Source organism: Macaca nemestrina, chromosome 7 (genome assembly GCF_043159975.1).
Source record: "Macaca nemestrina isolate mMacNem1 chromosome 7, mMacNem.hap1, whole genome shotgun sequence".
NCBI classification, from domain to species: Eukaryota; Metazoa; Chordata; class Mammalia; order Primates; family Cercopithecidae; genus Macaca; species Macaca nemestrina.
This window is the reverse complement of record NC_092131.1, coordinates 60,903,314-60,920,838: the sequence shown is the minus strand read 5'-3', so window position 1 is coordinate 60,920,838 and position 17,525 is coordinate 60,903,314. Positions and strand designations below refer to the sequence as shown.

General features: G+C 34.8%; 1 protein-coding gene across 5 annotated transcripts in view; it reads right to left on the bottom strand.

The window, feature by feature from the left end:
• The window catches only part of LOC105481879 (MAM domain containing glycosylphosphatidylinositol anchor 2), an 859,970-nt gene that overhangs the window by 285,380 nt on the left and 557,065 nt on the right, over positions 1–17,525 (bottom strand). For all 5 annotated transcript variants that reach the window (XR_011625905.1, XR_011625904.1, XM_011741671.3 and 2 more), the window contains exon 5: positions 12,007–12,139. Coding sequence is in view for 3 of the 5 variants with exons in the window: in XM_011741671.3 (XP_011739973.2) it covers positions 12,007–12,139 (133 nt within the window). In the remaining 2 variants the exon portion in view is untranslated. The remainder of the gene's footprint in view (positions 1–12,006; positions 12,140–17,525) is intronic.

Genomic DNA, 17,525 nt, shown 5'->3' with positions numbered 1-17,525 from the left:
TGATCTTGGGAATTATTTCATAGATATAACACAATAAGTATAGACAATAACAACAAAAATAAACAAGTGGGACCACATCAAAAAAAAAAAAAAAAGCTTCTGCATAGAAAAAAAAAAGAGAGAATGAAAAGACAGTCTATTAAGTGGGAGAAAAAAAACTGCAAACCATATATCCAATTGAGATTAATCTTAAAATATTTAAAGAAATCCCAAAACTCCATAGCAAAAAACAAACAAACAAAAAACAAATAACCTGATTCAAAAATGGGATAAAGATTTGAACAGACAGCCTCCAAAGAAGACACACAAATGGATAAATATATGAACAAATGCTCAGTGTTACAAATCATTAAGGAAATGCAAATCAAAATCATAATAAGATACCAACCCACACCTGTCAGGATAACTACTACTTTTAAAGAGAGACAGTAAGTGTCAGCAAGGATGTGAAGAAATTGGAAGTGTTGTGCAATGCAAAATGGTCCAGCTGCAATGGAGAACAATATAGAGGTTCCTCAAAATATTAAAACTGTGTCTACCATATGACCCAGTAATCCTACTTCCAGGACTGCTTATTTTTCCAAAATAAATGAAATCAGGATCTCAAAGATATATAAGGATTCCTATATTCACTGCAGCTCTGTTGACTATAGTCAAGAGGTGCACACAACCTAAATGTGCATCAACTGATGAATGAATATAGAAAATGTGGTATGTACATATAATGGAATATTATTCGGTGTTAAAAAATAAGCAAAGTCTGTAGCATGTGACAAAATAGATGAGCCTTCAGAACATTATTCTAAGTGAAAGGAGCCAGAAAGACAAATACTGCATGATTGCATTTATATAAGGTACCTAAAGTGGTCAAATTCATAGACTCATAGAATCAAAGGATGGAAATGTGGCTATCAGGGGTTGGGTGAGGAGGGAAATGGGGAGTTACTAATCAACAGGTATAAAGTTTAAGTCAAGCAAGAAGCATAAGCTCTAGAGATCTGTGGTACAACATTGTAATTATAGTCAACAATAATGTGCTGTGCACTTAAAACTTTAGAAGCATATATTTCATGTTGAGTTCTTACTGTAATAAAATAAATTTTAAAAACCATATTTTAAAAAATAAATGTGCCAAGGAGATGGATTTAGTTCCAAGTTTTGCATGCAGTTAGAAGTCAATTTAATGAACTGAATTACAAAGCCATAAAAAAGTGTTTTACCTGAATAAAATGACAATTTTAAACTACAGAACTTGTAGTAGGTGTCACTACTTATTGACTTACCATAAATACTTAATGCTGCTTAGTACTGTTATTACAGATCTAATTTCAACAAGAGCTAATTCAAGCCTAACTATTCAACTAGCTACATTTCTTATCAGGGATTTCAGACAGTCAGAGCAGATTGTTGCCATGTTCTAGGACAATGCTGCTATGTGATAAAGGAGGTATTTATTTTTTGAATAAGATAATACTGTAATGAAATACATATAGAAGAACTAAATAGGTTACTACACAAAATGGAATATTGTTTTTTATTTTTGGAATATTGTTTAAGGAAATATTAAAAAGCAATAAAATCTTTTTAATACTATTTTTAAATGAAAGATAAAACATTGGCTCACCTCTGAATTCACTTCCTCTCTGTCAATATTTTACTTCTTGAAGCTACTGAAAATACAGCTTTCAAATTCTAGTTCTGGTATTTTCAATATAGATTTTGGTACCATCACATTTCTCTTTTTTATATGATTAATGAGCTACTAAAATATCCTTGTAGAGCAAAAACAAAAATACCATTTGTTTTCAATATAGAATTATTTTAATTTACGGTTTTCAAGTTCTTAATGTCTGTTTGTGTTGATTTGCCTATTTAACTCTCCAATGACTTGAAAGTTAGACCCATATTATATATGCTTTTTTTGAAAAAACAAACAAACAAACAAAAAAGGTATCTCACTCTGTTGTTCAGTCTGGAGTGCAGTGGCGTGATCAGAGCTCACTGCAGCCTCGACCTGGCAGGCTCAAGTGATTCTCTTGCCTCAGCCTCCCAAGTAGCTGGGATAACAGGCACGCACCACCATACCTGGATAATTTTTTCAAATATTTTTCACAGAAATGAGTCTCACTATATTGCCAGACTGGTCTCAAACTCCTGGCCTTAAGCAATCCTCCCGCTTCTGCCTCCCAAAGCAGAGATTGGGATTACAGGTGTGAGCCACCACGTCCAGCCTACATATTATCTTTTGTTTGTTTGTTTGTTTTTTGAGACGGAGTCTTGCTCTGTTGCCCAGGCTGGAGTGCAGTGGTGCAATTTCGGCTCACTGAAAGCTCCGCCTCCCGGATTCACGCCATTCTCCTGCCTCTGCCTCTCCAGCAACTGGGCCTACAGGCACCCACCACCACTCCTGGCTAGTTTTTTGTATTTTTAGTAGAGATGGGGTTTCACCGTGTTAGCCAGGATGGTCTTGATCGCCTGGTCTCATGATCTGCCCACCTGGGCCTCCCAAAGTGCTAGGATTACAGACGTGAGTCACTGGGTCCAGCCCTACATATTCTTTAACTGTGGATCTGTATGCATACAAAAATTCCTATGACACACGGTGCCTATCAAAAATCAATACTGCTGACTAACTGCAGATTTATTGGATAGAATATGATTGAAAATGCAGTCCATAAATGATTAAACAGTAGAATAGAGCAACTAAAGCAGAATGACTAAGGACGTAGAAGAAAGAAATACCTTTGAAAAATATAAACAAAAGCATATTACTAAACAACTGGACATACCTATTTTCTTCAGCAACAGAACAGTAGCAAGAAGAGTATGTTGTTATCAAGAAAAAAATAAATATAAAGGTGGCTCTTAGAAGAGACTTTGCAGAAGCTGGAAATTGAGGGAACCCCTGAAACTACTGTGATGCTTTGGAAATAGTTGCCACAACTATAGACCCTATAGACCAAAAGTACACACTGCATCCAGATGTACAGTCAAAGGTTGATGCTAATACATCTCTGATACTCTGCCTGTTCACTATTGCCCAGCGTACCAATCTTCTTTCCTTTTAGATTGCTTGTGAACCTGCATTTTCTTTTTTTTTTTTTTTTTTTTTTTGAGACAGAGTCTCGCCTAGTCGCCGAGGCTGGAGTGCAGTGGCGCAATATCGGCTCACTGCAAGCTCCGCCTCCCGGGTTCACACCATTCTCCTGCCTCAGCCTCCCGAGTAGCTGGGACTACAGGCGCCCGCCGCCTCGCCCGGCTAATTTTTTGCATTTTTAGTAGAGACGGGGTTTCACAGTGTTAGCCAGGATGGTCTCGATCTCCTGACCTTGTGATCCGCCCGCCTCGGCCTCCCAAAGTGCTGGGATTACAGGCGTGAGCCACCGCGCCCGGCCAAGACTTCAATCTTATATGGAGGTAGGTTGGATAGTTGATTAGTTCATTGAGTGACCAATTGTTTTGTTTTGGGAGAACTATTGGGTTTCCCAGGATGTGGGACTTCCACTAAGTCCAAGGCAAATTGGGATGGTTGCTCTGCCTAAAGATGACATTTTGACATAATCTATCCTAGTATTCGGAGTGAATAAGCAATATGACTGGCTACATGCACTTAAGAAAATAATATTTTGTATTTTATTGGATCTCCTTTGTTAGAGCCAGTAACCTATAAAAGCAAATTGTCAGTAAATGATCATGGAGCTATTCCAAGCCACAAGTTATATATGGCTAGCTCCAAAATCATGAAGAAATTGTAAAATGCATTTCTACCAAATGGATTATTGCCTATGATAATGCAATTCTTAGTATTTCACTAGACTAGTAAAACTCTGAAAAGGTTGGTCTACAAATCCATAATCTAGGAACAGTTTGAAAATTAAAAATTAATTGTTTTTGGTAGTATAAAAATCCTATTACTTTATTTTAGCATATCCTCAACCCAATCTACTGAAACAAATATAAAATACATGGTCTGAGCTTTTGCAAGATTTTCTCATGAATAACTATTTTAAATTTTGAATTATAATCTAAGAGCATATTAAAAATAATAAATACTTAAAGTTAGAAAAATATAATCAATGACTATCCTAGATGTTTGCTAAAACACAGATTATTGGATATGGTCCAAAGTATTTCTATTGTGAGATGGCTTTTAGTGTTGCCTTTCATTTGACTAAGGTTGTTTATTGTATCTGGATTATGACATCTTCTGGGAGAGTTACTAGTTTTTGGGGTATATTTATGTACGAACCCATAGTTTCAAGATACATTTGAATAAAGAAATACAAAAATTTCATTGCTAGGACAACAAAATGCACAGGTGTAGGGAGATCCCAGCAACATGTAAACTTCCTTTTACGACAGCAATAGAATTTTGAAAAATCTGGATCATCTTATTGCTCTATATACTGCCTTAGTAAAACCAAAGTTGAAACCTCACAATGACCATTGCTTCTATTTAAGATGTGCTGACTTATCATCATCTATATTTTTCCTCTCTGAAGTTACATTAGTGAAAATAGGTCATATATATGCTTGATTACCTCAGGAAATGACAGAGCACTGAAATGAAGAATCCGTTGAATATCAACAACCTTGAAGTTTCTTCATTTCCTAACAAACCACTATCAATTTCATAAATAATATTTTGTATTTATGTTAAACATTTGTTCTCTTAATAGGTTAGATATAAATATACTTACAATATGAATCATTTCTATAGATTTTAGTGGGAAATACTAGTATCTAACATACGCAGTGACAAAAGTCATCCATAAAATGATTGTGAACTTATTTCAAGATTAATCATCAATGATTGAAGCTATACACTGTAGGCAGAATAATGCTCTCCCCAAAAGATGCCCATGTGTTATTATTTTTGAAAACAAAAATGTTTTCTTCATTTTTAAGAAGGTGAAAAATAAGTTAAGAGAAGCTAACTATTAGTAACTTCCTAAAAGATTTAGGAACCAAAATTTAAACCTTAGACTTTTGAATGCTAAAACGTATGCAAAAGAGCTATAGGGAACATCTTATTCTCTATATCTACAATATTCTAATAATTTTTGTTGTGTTCCATTATTGGCTGTAGCAGTAAACACTGTTGTTCAGATAACCTGGATTGTTATCTATGACAAAAAATTATTAAAGCACCCATATTTCCAATATTTTAGCACGTGAAACGTGAAAAGTCCAATGTTTTTTCTCCCATTTCACATATTAGCTTTGCCCTCACTGAAAAAGAGACTCAGGGGAAAAAAAATCCAAGAATAATGCACAAGTTCACTGACTTATCATTTATGTCCCTGCTGCAATCTTTTGACCATGCTTTTAAAAATTCATGATGTATTACAGGAGTGATATCTGTCTCTCCCTAAAATTTCATCTTACTTTCTTCCTTTAGAGTTGCATTCTTCATATTTCCTGAAAGCTAAGAATACAGGGCCATAAATGCTATCAATGGAGTCACTTCTTTAATTTGAGTTCCCAGTGAGGAATAGGCTCTTTAACACATCTGACTCATTTTCTTGCTTTGATTTAGCATATATTATAAACTTATGTCTGAAATTTTAAGGAAAAGCAATCCTAAATGTGAAGTTCACATTCAGTAATTTGTGAGTATTATAGACTGAATTGTGTCCTTCCCTCCAAATTCATATCCCGAATCCTGTCTTCCAGTGTGACTGTATTTGAAGACAGGGCTTTTACAGAGAGGTAACCAAGGGTAAATTAGGTCCTAAGGATGGGACTCTAATCAAATACAGCTAGTGTCCATATTTGGGACACTAGAGGAAGGGACACTAGAGCTTTCTCTCTTTCCCTCCATGAAAGCACAGAGGAAAGGTTATGTGAAGACACAGCAAGAAAGCTGTCATCTTCAAGTCAAGAAGATAGCCTTCATGAGAAACCAACCCTGATGGCACTTTGATCTTAAACTTGTGGCCTCTAGACCTATGAGAATTTAAATTTCTACTGTTTCAGTCTCTCAGTCTGTGGTGCTCTGCTATGGCAGCCCAAGCTGACTAACATAGAACATCATCATATGTATACCATCTATTTTCACAAATCTAAATAGTCCTTAAAAACTGATATTGATGGTTAACTAGCATATCTAGATTCTAAATAAATGATTCTCTTGATTATCTAGATGCTATGAAGATCATCTAAACCCAAGAGGCTAGAAAAATTCATATGACTAAGGAAAATGGCTGATGTTAGTATTAAGGTGCAGGTTAGGGCAAAATTTTTACTGTTACTTCCTCTTGCACTTACATTGGCTGTCTATGACCATAGGTGTAGCATATCACAAGACAAATTGTTTTTGTATTTTGTTTCATGCTCACAGTTATCAAAAATTCTATAACTAAAATATTTTCTTTTTCATAAGGCTTAAGTAAGTTACTTAAATTCCTCTAAACATGAAGGGAACTATCATGAATAGATAACAGTATACAAAATGTGGGGGGGGGGTTTGTTTTATTTTATTTTATTTTATTTTTTTATTTTTTGAGATGGAGTCTCGCTCTGTCACCCAGGCTGGAGTGCAGTGGCCGGATCTCAGCTCACTGCAAGCTCCGCCTCCTGGGTTTACGCCATTCTCCTGCCTCAGCCTCCCGAGTAGCTGGGACTACAGGCACCCGCCACCTCGCCCGGCTAGTTTTTTTTGTATTTTTTAGTAGAAACTGGGTTTCACTGTGTTAGCCAGGATGGTCTCGATCTCCTGACCTCGTGATCTGCCCGACTAGGCCTCCCACAGTGCTGGGATTACAGGCTTGAGCCACCGCGCCCGGCCCTACAAAATGTTTTATACTGAAATTCACAACAATTGCTGGGCATTTATATTACAACTTCCCTAAGAGCTACATAAAATAATAAAAAGAGATAATAGCTGCCTAACATAGGCAGCCTAACAAAGCAGCCTAACAAAGACGTTTCTTGACCTCTATCTTCTTCCATGATAATTTATTGAGACAAAAAGAAAAAACAAAAACAGAGTAGAAGAGAAAGGACAAAAAATTGAAGAATAAATGAGAGAGGGAAGGAGGAGAAAGATATATATTTTCCCCCTATTTCTATAGCCAGTAATACTTTTATGGCTTGGTTCCTTGAATTAAATCCCATTTAAAGATGATATCTTAATTAGATAACGTTTATAAATGCTAAGGTAGAGCAGACTAAATCAAGGGACTTATATAATTAGGCCAAATGAGCCACACCTATCCCTTTTTTATACACTTCATCATAACCTCTCAAGCAGGTAAAAAATATGTTTTTCATCCTAATATAGGTAACGTACTTAATTCTTATTTGCCTTTGAAATTGTGAGACATCAAGTCATTAAGTGCTTGAAATTCATTAAAATAAATAAAATTTGTTTTATCATAATTTCTATGTGTCCTAGTGTTGGTAACACACATAATATGAGAAACTTAAAATAATTTATACTCAGTCATCCTAATTATGATAATTTCAAAATACACCTATATTACCATCTAAACTTATAAATTTTAACAGGCTTATTTTAATAAACTATGAGAAATATAGCTACATTAAGAATTTACCAATCAAGGATCAAGGGAGTATATATTCACGACAATTTGAATTTATGCTCCCAGGTTAAATATATACATATATATATATATACACATGTTTTAAAGATAATTTACCAGTCAAGAGGTGATACCCCTTTTCATCCAAATATGAGTAGGGAAACAACCAAAACAACTTCTAGACCCTCCCAAGCACTGTGTCAATTGATCAGGGTGCATGACAATAAATAAATAAATAAGTCACTTTATCTTTTATAAAATTCTATGCACTGTCTCAATAAATTTTAAGACAGCTAGATTAGGTGTGATACATAATGACACTTCTGTGGCAGGAGACATTTTCATAGCATGCCAAACAAGAAATGGGAGCCAACAAATTAATTAACACTTTCTATGGCTGATAGACAATTATGAGTTCCATCACGACACTATTTCATAGTAGGAAAGTTAAGAAACCACGTTATTGGTAATTCTACAGATGACATTGACTTTACCATGACACCCAGACACTGCCTTTCGGAGCAATTCTAGAAAATTAATTTCTATTCACAAAATGGAATGGGCTCATGGAAACAGTAGGATAACAAAGACTACATATTGCTATCATCCAAAGTACTTATTTAACTTGTTTAAAGTGTATATATTGCCAGAAAGTCTAATTCAGCACGTATGGGAGGGAGCCAGAAAACTTACTCCATGGTGTAACTGTTCCACTGTAAGAACATTTTAGAAATTTTTACTTCTATTATACATTATTTCCATCTTTACATCCTGTTTCATTTGGGCATTGTGCAAATCAGGTCCATAGACTAATTGCAATTAAAAAGTTGATGTGATTGTGGAGGTGTTCCAATGGCATTTTGTCTCTACCAAAAGTACATTTATTAGCCAATTATTTGACATTAATTGTAAGAATAATTTCTAAACTAAAGTAAGACTTTTATAAACATATTGCCTTACAGAGAAGATTAACCAAACATATTACAATATTTATAATTTTCTCCTGTCAATAAGGTACACATTTTCCTTGACATTTTGCAAACCAACAGTTTAAAATACGGTAATTTTACATACATCACTTAGAGATTCAAAACAGTAAGAATCACTAGGAGCAACTGACTTTCACATTGATTATAGCAATGGTAACTAATATTCCTCTTTCACTATTAAAAGAGCACTGAAATATCTTGCATGTAATTATTTGTAGTTTACAGACCTATTTGCATGAGGATGTTCTAAGCTTAATTTATGGCCTGTGTACTTTGAAAGCTACCTCAATAATTTCACCTATCTGAAATTCATAAACTCTTCCAACTATGAGCACCACCAGATGGAAAAATTTCTGAAATAACCCAGTTTGAATGTGTAAAGTATGAGGCATATGACATGTCTGATTACAGTTACTGAAGAGTTGAACGGATACTAGCTTATATTTTTAAACTCAATTACTTACCATAATTCTAATACTTATTTTGTAGTGAACATCAATCAACATTTTTGTGAGATAATTTATAAAGGTGAATAATAGGTTTTTATGTTTGCCCAGTCTAGATACATATTAGCTGAAAAATAAAAAATGCAACATAAAGCTGAAAGGTTAAATAAAATATCTCTAGTTATAGCACTACTGTGCCCTCCATAGAACAGGTATTCAACGACTGTTTTCTGAGCCTTTTTTTTTTTTTTAATAATCACAGAAATAAAGTCATCCAATTACTTTAAAAGATTTCAGAAATTCTACCACTTTTCCCGGTAATCTTCCCCTTTTGGCTTTAAGGTATGAAGTCCTTATTTATTCCTAACAAAACACTCTGGCTGAGATTTAAGTTCATTTTCTCCATCTCTACGAAAACTAAGAAGAGCTGTCAGTCTCCTATTTAGAATAACTTTTCAAACATTGGAGTCAATCTAGTCCCCATTCCTTATGAGCTGTGGGACCTTGGAAAATGATAAAAATCGCATCTACAAGATAAATATATTAAATATAATTTTATTGGTTATCTTTGTCTTTAAAGAATTTTTGTGTATGTCAATTTAGTTCATTCTCAAAACAATCCAATGAGGATGTTTCATTACTGCAGGACAGTTCATTATGTGTCAGATGATAGAAAAAGACATGACAAGAAAAATCTGTTTATGTTCCTATAATTATAAAAATAAACTGAGATAAAAAACACTAAAGACTTTAAAAATTATAAGGCACTGCTAAAGTGCAAGGTGGTAACTTAAGTAATAATATATCTCAGTGTTTTTTTCTTCCTCATTCCAGAGTAATGCTTTTATTCATCCCATAGGTCATACTTTCATTTTATTTTTTTCTCTGTGGATCATATATATTTCAAGAAAAATATCAAAGAAGCTAAGAAAAACAAAATTAGTTATAAGGCACAATGCATTTCATGCCAAGAAGAATAACATAATTACAACCAGTTCTTACGTGTTAACCTGTTTATTCTTGTTTCTCAATATCCAATTTCCCCTTTTTTAAGTCAGATGATATTAACTTTTGTAAGTCCCAAGTCCACTAAGATTTTATATTTCTATTTTTTTTCTGCAACATAATTTCCATCAACTTTTTTTGGGGGGGGAAACAGACTCTCGCTCTGTTGCCCAGGCTGGAGTGCAGTGGCACTATCTTGGCTCACTGCAACCTCCGCCTCCCAGGTTCATGCCATTCTCCTGCCTCAGCCTCCTGAGTAGCTAGGACTACAGGCGCCCGCCACCACACCCGGCTAATTTTTTTGTATTTTTAGTAGAGACAGAGTTTCACCGTGTTAGCTAGGGTAGTCTCGATCTCCTGACCTCGTGATCTGCCCACCTCGGCCTCCCAAAGTGCTTGGATTACAGGTGTGAGCCACCACGCCCTGCCTCCATCAACAATTTCCTACGATTATTGACAAAGTTTAATTTTCTCTCATTGTTCTTGTACTTTAATGACTTTTAACTGATATGAAATAGAGCATTCTCTAGTTTAAGACAATTTAAATCTTAGCCAAAATCAGTGTTCCTATCATTGCTGAACCATAGGAGGGTCCCAATACGTTTGATGAATAGAAAAATTAATGTATAAATGAATGAACATTTCAAAATCTTGGCAGCTCGATGGAACATATGTTGATGAACCAATGCCGTAGCTGACTTTTTAAAATATATTTTACAATAAAGTCCTAAGTTTCATCTTTTTACCAACTAAGTTGGTTGGATTTGCTGACCAGCTCTTTGTTAGAAGAACTAGTAAAGTGTGTTCCACATGCTTTATATGTATCCACTCTAATTCTTTCTACAACTTCATGAATTTATGAGGAAATCAGGCAAAGAAGAGTTAGGTGACTTGCTCGACAAGGTGCAAAAGCTAGTAAGTGGCACAAGCAGAGTCTAGACCCAGACACAAAAAAGCCCATACTTTTAGAGATTTTTGTTAATGGGAAAAGGGTCTTTAAAAATCTTTAGTTTAATACAGTTACTTAAAAGTAAAAATTTATATTAATTGACACAAAAAGTTGGAGTTTCTCAAGACCAGTTCAAATTTTAATTTATTAAGGTGATTGTTTAAGCACAATCATACAAAATATGTTTTACTCATATACTCTCTCTTTGCTCTTTCATTCATCAATTTATTTTTAAGATGTTTACCATTATTCTGGGGTCTATATTATTGAACAAAGGCTAACTTAAGTTTCAATCCTATTAAGGCTTTAACTTTTATTTTTTTTTTTTTCAGACGGAGTTTTGCTGGTGTTGCCCAGGCTGGAGTGCAATGATGCGATCTTGGCTCACCGCAACCTCCGCCTCCCTGGTTCAAGCGATTCTCCTGGCTCAACCTCATGAGTAGCTGGGATTACAGGCACCCACCACCACGTCCAGCTAATTTTTGTATTTTTAGTAGAGACAGGGTCTCGCCATGTTGGCCAGGCTGGTCTTGAACTCCTGACCTCGGGTGATCCACCCGCCTCGGCCTCCCAAAGTGCTGGGGATTACAGGAGTGAGCTACCGTGCCCAGTCATTTTCTACAAAAATACTGTTTTAAAAACATCTATCTGAAATTACCTATTAGTTTTCTTGATTTGACATAAAGCAAAAGAAAGATTATTTTACTTAACTCTGAAAGCACAAAACTCATTTAGCAACTTCAATCATGAATTTTTATATGAAGCATCTAGTATTTCTCAAGAATATTTTTGAACAGGATATACGCTCATTAGTGACATTTTAGAATGCAATACTTTAAAGAGCTATAATATTGTATGTTTACATGTAAACATATTACATGGAGTATATTACAATGACATTTTACTGTGTCCATGTATGAAGCTTTTCAGATATCCCAGGATATTCTGGGAATAAAGGTGCTTATTCCTACATACACCATAGAAATAATTTGGTCTTTAAAAAGTTAAAGAGAGTTTTTAAACATTAGTTGTAGATAAGATACATGTAACATATGGAGATAATTCCATACCTGTTTTATTGGACAGTCTAAATGACACCATCTTATCAGGAATATTACATACGTTCCTCACTGAAGCAATGCAGCTATAATTAGCATAGTCCTGAGGTCGAAGATTCTTTAGTTTTAAGATCTTTGTTTCACCCTGAAAATGTAAAAAAAAAAAAAAAGCATTAGAAAAAGCCAACACAACCAGAAAGAATGAAACATCACATTACATTGTATTAAATCATATTATTATGAGAATATGACAGGCTGTCTTTTTTTAAGGGGCATGCCCTAACTTTAAAATAAGTTATAAATGAACTAACTTTAAAATAACACTGCATTTTAAAATAATACTGTAATATTAAGTATGCCTGGAGATAAAAACTAACAGACTACAATGAAAATTCATAACATTTTCTTTGCAAACTAGTTTCCCCAGGGGAAAAGTCTATTTCTGGTGGTAGTTACACAAATTATTATACAAGGATCAGAACAGTGTACTTAATAATGGAGTGCATTCAACAAACACTGCAAGCTATTCAGACATTGACGTGAGAAGACAAAGAAAAGAATCTGAAGAAGAGCCAACAAATGAAACACAGTTGTTAGAACAAAGTTAATTAAGTAAATCTAATGATAGATAATTAAATTTATAAACATAAATATTTTGTATATGGAGCAATGACAGGTGACAGATCTAAAACTGAAGGAAGGAAGCATTCATGAGTGTTTCTATATTATTATTGTTCTTGTTATTTCATGTTCAAGAGTTTAAGGGCTAACCCTCCAGGTAAATCTGCACAACTGTAGATAGATGCAAATCAAGCAAGTGGTCAGAAGTATCTAACAAACTCTTGATGAGCCAAGAAAAACTTTGTAAAAACATTGGATTGAAATTGCTGAAGGGAAAAAAAGAACATACAACAAAATTTAGTCTCCTGCCCAATTCAAATTAGGTCCCCTGGACTTTCTTTGCCTTCTAAAGTTATTAATGCATTATCTCAAAACAGTTCTTCTTGTAAATAACTTACTTATTTTGATGGCAAAATAGTGTCCCAGTGATTTTATAGTATTAGGGATACTATAAAAATTCAAAATGTTAATTTTTTTCCAGATAATGTGTGTATGGAACAATGTGTTTCATCACTTTACCTGGGTAACATGTGTCGAGTTCTAAAACTTGTAATACTTTCATATGTTACTGAGGAGGACTGGAATACTTAGTGACTTACTACATAAAAACACTGCTGTTCATTTGCAAGAAAGCTTACCCAGACATAGGCACACAGTTTTGCAAATGTGTCAAATGAATCTCTATTCTAGTGTGCATGGAATTATGGTCATAAGTATTTTCATTCACTGTTCAAATTCAGTCTTAAATCAGTCACTCCTTTAGCATTTCCCTCAGTGGTATAAAAAAAAAAAATACCTTTCAATTTTTGTTTAGAGGAAACACTGAATTTTTAACATACAATAAAAATAAATGTATCCCGTACAAATATACACGGAAGTCTATGCGTTTCTAGAGTTTATATAAAAAACTATTATCTTGCGTTACAGAATTCCCATACATGATATAAAATGCCTAGAAAATGTGCTTAGCTAGAAAGAATAGTTGAAAGAAAATGATATGCTAGAATTAGTCAACTCAGATAATTTTTGAATAAAGTGATACATCTTACCTCTCCTACCTTTGTCACACTTATTGCTCAGATTTCTTTGCTTTTATTTCTCCTCTCTATATGACTAGTGTTATTCCTTGGAATTCTACTTGTTCCATAGTTAACCTCACTTTATAATATTTCATTAGGTGGCATTATCCTTGCTGATGAATTTCTACTACAAGCTCTATTTCTTGCCCCACTCCAAAGTCTGAGCCCCCATTCCAGAATTCTCCCTGAAGTTTCAGATACACATAACAAATGTTTGTCAATATGTCCATTCTGATGCTTCAGACACATCTAAACTCAACATATCCTAAATTGAACTTCAAATCTGTTCCTTTAAACCTACTCCTATTTCTGTAAAAATTGTAATTTACACCTCAGCAGTTTAGACCTTATCAGTTATAAGTACTTTACCTTTCTTTGGAATATCCACTGCATCTTATACTATGACATATATTTGTAACTCACTATTTAGTGTTTGCTTATGAGTTATCATTTGATGTGTTGAGTTGTGCTCTTTAACTGAATCGTAAGCCCCCTAGGGGCAGAGGTATCCTGTATGTCCCACAACAGCTAAAAGAAAGCATTTCCTATCCATAGCTTAATAAATATTTGGATTAACAAGACATACTTAAATTTTGGTCTTTCTGACAGGAAGACCATTTAACCCAGCCATACTATTATTACTGGGTATATACCTAAAGGAATATAAATCATTCTATCACACAGATACATGCACACACATGTTTATTGCAACACTATTCACAATAGCAAAGACGTGGAATCAACCTAAATGTCCATCATGTTAGACACTGGATAAAGAAAATGTGGTACACATACACCATGGAATACTATGCAGCCACAAACACACAAAAATGAAATCATGTCCTTTGCAGGAACATGGACGGAGCTGGAGAACATTATCCTTAGCAAACTAATGCAGTTAAAGAAAACCAAATACCACATGTTCTCACTTATAAGTGGGAACTAAATGATGAGAACACACAGACACATAAGGGGGAAATCATACACACTGGGGCCTATTGGAGGGTAGATGCTAGAAGCAGGGAAAGGATCAGGAAAAGTAACTAATAGATACTAGGCTTAATACCTGGGTGATGAAATAACCTGTACAACAAACCCCTATGAACACGTTTACCTCCCAAGTAGCTGGGATTACAGGCGTGCGCCATCATGCCCGGCTAATTTTTGTATTTTTAGTAGAGACGGGGTTTCACCATGTTGGCCAGGCTGGTCTTGAACTCCTGACCTCAAGTGACCCGTCTGCCTCGGCCTCCCAAAGTGCTGGGATTACAGGCATGAGCCTCTGTATCCGGCCCACAATGATTTTATAATAATAAAAGATAGAAAACATAAAATCTATCTATACAAATTAGACATCTTCATTCTTCCTCATTAAACAACTCTGCCCTTAGCTTATGTCTGCTGTACTTCTTATATTATCCTCATTACTTTATAATTTTTTGCCCCTTTTACAAATATTGTCATATTAATAATCAGCTGGAAACTGTCTGATTTTTTCACTGTAATGTTTCTATATTTAAATATTTTTACTTGAACTACTAAAACCTGTACATGGCCAAACTGTCTCCATGTTCCCTGTAAAACATAAAAATCATATCAAGGAAACTCAATGATTTTAAATGTTATCTTGCCATGGCATGTCCTATCTCACAGTTTAAGAAATAGTCAGTTGTTTACTTTAAATTAACTAAAAACAAGGAGGGGATGAACTCCTCTAATGTTCTGTTTCTTGATCTTCAAGCTACTACAAGGGGTGTGATCTCTCTAAAAACTCATCAAGCTGTACACTTATGTTTCATGTGCTTTTCTACACATACATTTCAATAAAAGTTTATGTAAAATTAACTATAGCCTTATTTCAACAAACAGACAATCATTTAGTGTATACTCTGTGCCAATTACCTTTTGAACGCTGGGAACACAGCGGAAAGAACATGGAGCATATGTGTGAAACAATAAATGTCTACACAAATACAGAGGATGATTTAAAAGAGTATTAAATACTACCAAATAAATCAAACAAGAGAATAGAGAGAGAGAAATGAAGATGTAGTAAGCTACTTTAGATGGAACAGACTGGAAAGCAGCTCTCATTAGGTCTTACTTGAGTTGAAAGTTGAAGGGCTAGAAATACACTGGAGAGATGAGTGATACAGAATGACACTGGGACCCACAACCGTGGAGACCCTGACACAGCAGTAACGTTGGCATGTTGGAGAGCTAGAAAGAAAATTAATGTGACTGGAGTGCAGCACAATAAAGAACATAAAATGAGGTAAGATTTCAAAGCTTGGAAAAGGTCATATTAGATGGGCTATGATTGCAGATTTGTATTTATTCTAAAGTTACTTATTCTGTGTTTAATGCTACTAGTCTCTTCCTTCTAATTTTTTTCACCAAGGATTGCTTTCTCCTCTTGGAAAATACTTTAAACTTGATTTCCACCATCCCTAATTCTCCATTTCACCAAGCAACTCTACTCTCCAGTCCTTTTGAAAATTATCTGACAGCCATTATTTCAAGAAAGAGTTTTCTCTTTCTTTCTTTCTCTCTTTCTCTCTTTCTCTCTTTCTCTCTCTCTCTCTCTCTCTTTCTTTCTTTCTTTTTTGACATAGTTTAGCTCTGTCACCCAGGAGTGCAGTGGTGTGACCTCGGCTTGCTGAAACTCCACCTCCACGTTCAAGCAATTCTCATGCTTCAGCATCACAAGTAACTGGGATTATAGGCGCGTGACATCACACTGGGCTAATTTTTATATTTTTAGTAGAGATGGGGTTTCACCATATTGACCAGGCTGGTCTGTAACTCCTGGCCTCAAGTGATCTGCCTGCCTTGGCCTCCCAAAGTGTTGGGATTACAGGCATAAGCCGCTGCACCAGCCTCAATATGAAGAGATTTCAACCTAAAAGTTCTTACTTCTGATCCATCCTCTAAAAGTGTATTCTTCCTATGGGTATTCTCCTTTACTTTTTGAGTTAATGCTTTTTGTCTATTTATATCAATCACATTTGAGTATATATTTATATATGTTTTTATTGTTTATATTATGTCTATGTATTGATCCTGCCTTTTCATTTAATGAGATCACTTCAAATTCTCTTCCCTACCATTTGGGCAGTGTTTTGCATGTTGTCAACTCAGAAAAGATTGCTGACTAGAAAGGAAGAGCCAGCTCATCATATTGCACATAGTAAGTTTTTAGTAAGTTTCCTGAACCATGTTGACTCTAATGGTAGTAATGGAAATTTAAAAAATCTTTACATTAGGGTAGCCTGCAAGATAGATTTATGAAGCTGCATTTGGGGCCATCCATAGGAGAGCTGAACAGTCAATTATGGAAAAGAGAATGTAAAAGAAAGGTAAGCCCCAAGGAAATATATATAATAATCAAGTACAGAGAACCAATATCAATGCAGCTCTGGCCATTAAAATGCAGAGGTGGTTTTTGTAAAGGATGCATTCTTAAAATATTTTGTATACCTGAATTTTTGTGATCAGGGACACTGCTAGTATTTATGTTATCTAAAGGTAAAAAATATGAATTTGGTGGTAATATTGAGATTACAAAAGAGAATTTGTGCTACTGTTTGAGATGATTTCTATTCTTTAAAGACCTACAAGTATAGCCCTATAAATACAATGGTATGCATATGTATATCCTAGTTAATTCTTATTCAGAACACAGCAGCAAAATGGACACATGAGAAGGTGCTGTAGTTTAGATGTTTGTCCTTAATCCTCATGTTGAAATTTAATCCCAATGTTGGAAGTAGCGCCTAATGAAAGATATCTGGGTCATGGGGGTAGATGCCTCATGAATAGATTAATCTA